The sequence below is a fragment of the Postia placenta genome, assembly GCF_002117355.1.
Source record: "Postia placenta MAD-698-R-SB12 unplaced genomic scaffold POSPLAscaffold_166, whole genome shotgun sequence".
Lineage (NCBI taxonomy): Eukaryota > Fungi > Basidiomycota > Agaricomycetes > Polyporales > Adustoporiaceae > Rhodonia > Rhodonia placenta.
Genome location: NW_020169997.1, coordinates 1 through 3,164, shown reverse-complemented (window position 1 = coordinate 3,164; position 3,164 = coordinate 1). Strand labels below are relative to the sequence as shown.

The 3,164-nt window shown below is 51.6% G+C and overlaps 1 protein-coding gene across 1 annotated transcript; it reads left to right on the top strand.

Annotated features, from left to right (window-relative positions):
- Window positions 1-1,111: 1,111 nt before the first annotated feature.
- POSPLADRAFT_1162146 (hypothetical protein) lies at window positions 1,112-3,124 on the top strand (the record flags this gene model as incomplete). The annotated part of the gene is made up of 9 exons (XM_024487717.1): window positions 1,112-1,277; window positions 1,331-1,463; window positions 1,518-1,709; window positions 1,761-1,909; window positions 1,958-2,073; window positions 2,123-2,600; window positions 2,653-2,745; window positions 2,790-2,922; window positions 2,977-3,124. The coding sequence occupies 9 exons, from the start codon at window positions 1,112-1,114 to the stop codon at window positions 3,122-3,124; spliced, it is 1,608 nt and encodes a 535-aa protein (XP_024332718.1).
- Between the last annotated feature and the right edge of the window lie 40 nt (window positions 3,125-3,164).

Below are 3,164 nucleotides of genomic sequence, written 5' to 3'. Positions count from 1 at the left end.
ATGGCGCGCAACCGGTCCCGGAGCGCGGCGGACGACGCACGGATTGTCGTGCTCCAACACCGTCCCCCTTTGATGCTCCCGGCCCTCGGTAACTGATTATTGTTCCCGTGTGAGAAAATGTCCAGGCAGTGCAATATTCGACTATGTGATGGCGGTGGCGCCGGAGTTGCACTCAGACAGTCGGACGAGGTTCGAGAGGGGGACGACGATGGGGTGATGAACGGCCTGGTGGCCCAATCGCATGAGACAGCATGACACTGAACTGGCGGACGAGCATGGGGGCCTCATCCTGGCATCTATCACGATGTAATGCCGCTCACCACGTTGGTCGCCCAAAAGATGATGATCGTGCATGCTTACATTTTGTTTCACTAACATAGCAATGGCAAAGTCGGCAAACTACGTCTCAGGAGCTTGGTAACGACACAGCCTTCAAAGCCGTAGCTGGATGGAAGCTGTATACTGTGCCAAATGGCACTAAGCCAGAAGTCGTAGTCTCGTAGATATCACGCTTATGAGTGGCTATGGATATTGAATGGAAGCGACACAGTCCTTTGCTGTAACTTGAAGTTTGGAGCGAGTTTAGGCGGCAGACCAGATATCATTAGATAAGTAATAAGCGGAACGATAGTGAGCCAACAAGAAAAGAGCGGAGCTCGAAAACAACGCTTGCAACCCAGATCAGCGGCCTTGCCGACACAATTTACAGGTTAATTCTAGTCTGCTGAAAGGCATTCGTTGTCTCAGATCAAGCCCACTTCGAACTTTCCTGAGACTACCAGAGCCTTCCGATGGTAATTTAAACGTAGAATCCGGGTTAGACGATCCATACGCTGTACAATCACGGCACCTCTCAACCTCCCCGCCGTAGTCCTCGGTTCTGATCAAAAACAATGGTCATGACTCGCTCCACAAGCATTGACCGTTCAGCGTTTGTGCATGACATAGAGGCGCCCTACTGCATGCCGATGCATCGGTGTCTCACGGGGTCGGCTCAAAGCCATCTATAAAGGTTCATTTACAGTATCGTGCTCCGAGTGCGGCTGCACTTGTCTGACCCTCGGCCATGATGGAACCTGGATATCTGACCTTGGTATTTGGCCTCATTTCGATGCTGTGCGTCGTGCTTGTCAGCGCTTCAGACTGCTGTCCGGTGTTTTTCCGTCTTTCATCTGCGTTACCGCCGGGCCCCAGACGACTGTTCTTCCTGGGAAATGTGCTGCAGATACCGATGGAGTACCAATATCGAAGATTTGGCGAATGGGGAGAGAAATACGGTAATGACCATCGTCTCGATGCGACCTGCGTGCCTGAATATTGCCATTGTCAGGAGACATCATCCACATCAGGCTATTCCGCACACCAGCCATCGTGCTAAACTCTGTCAAGGCGGCACAAGATCTGATGGCTAAGAAGAGTCCCAAGTACTCGGACAGACCTCCACTTGTTTTCATGAAGCAAATGTGGGAGGTGTGGGCGCTGAACCTTGATGCATGCTGACACAAGGTGCCTCACAGACTAGGCTGGGATCCAGCCACCCCGTTCATGTGTTATGGCGATAGATGGCGCAAGCACCGAAAGTGGATCCAAACTGCTTACGGGGAACGCACATCACTCGTCGGGCATAGGACGCTCCTAAAGCGGGAATGCATGGTTCTAGTGCAGAATCTGATGGTGTCGCCCGAGATGTTTCTGATACATCTCAGGAGGTGTGCCCCAAATCTCTTGGTCCGAGATACCGCATGCTGAGTAATGCGTAGATTCCCTGCGTCTTTGGTCATGACGTCGCTCTACGGGCAACCGATACAGTCTACGGAGGACGAACACTTCCGGATGGCAGAGTCCGCACTTCACGCCACTGTCAAGGCAGGAGAATCTGCCGGCTCGTTGATCGATTTCTTTCCTTTCCGTGAGCACTCCCGCTTCAGGATAGGTGCCATTCTCATGCCATTGACAGTACAGTATGTCCCGGACTGGTTGCCTGGCGCTGCGTCCCTTAGAGAGGCTCGACAGGTTCGACAATCAATACGTCGTTTGTTCGATGATCCGTACCATATGATCAAACGGCAATTAGTGCATTCTACTTCTTGACCTACACAGACGACGTCCTGACGTCTGCTAGGACAACAACGAAGAAGTCCGTGATTGTCTCATCGCAGCTCTGTATCGCGAGTCTGCGAGGAACGGCTCACTAGCGGACGATGAAGACGACATCAAGGGCGTTGGTGCGTCTGTATACTCCGGTAATGTGCTTGTGTTTATCGCGGTTTCCCCACTGTTCACATACTCCTCGAAAGCGGGAGTTGATACGGTGAATACACACCCGGGGTTTCCTTCCGTCCTGACATATTTTCAGACTTCCATTGTCCTGTCTACGTTCATGCTGGCCATGGTACTGCACCCCCGAGTGTATGTCAAGGCTCGCGATGAGATTGAACGCATTGTCGGCATGAGCAACCTGCCTACGCTCGAGCATAAAGACTCGTTGCCGTATATCAACTGTATCATCCAAGAACTATATCGGTATGTGGCAGTGTTCAGGCAGTCCATCGTATATTATACTCTTCAGGATATCAGCTGGAATCCGCCATTGCCTCTAGGTAGAGTCACAGCACGATGGAAATGAACAGGACACTAACATTCATTTGATAGGACTGCCTCATCACCTGCAGTCGGTCGATGAGTACAGAAACTTCCACATTCCTAGAGGTTCAATGATTTTCGCAAACATCTGGTACGTGTGCAGTCGCCAATGTGTGCAATTGTACTATAACGCTGTCGGAACGTAGGCAAATGTCCCGCTCGGCCGAATTATATCGCGATGCAGAGTCGTTTCGTCCTGAGCGATCCTGAGCGATTTGAGGACGCAAATGTCGACGTATTGTCTGATCCTCGTAACTACGTGTTCGGCTTTGGGAGACGGTACGGACACTTGGCCGCTTGGTGCATGTCCCGCTCATCATGAGTCTGCTGCAGGATTTGCCCAGGAAGGCACTTCGCGGAAGACGCGATTTGGTTAGCCATCACGCACATTGTTTCAATCTTCGATATTGAGAAGGCATACAATGCGGACGGTGGCGAGATCACACCTGCTGTTCACTTCCGTCCGGGCCTCACTAGGTGAAGCCACTCTTCTCGCTGACTACAAAGTGTACGACGAATAA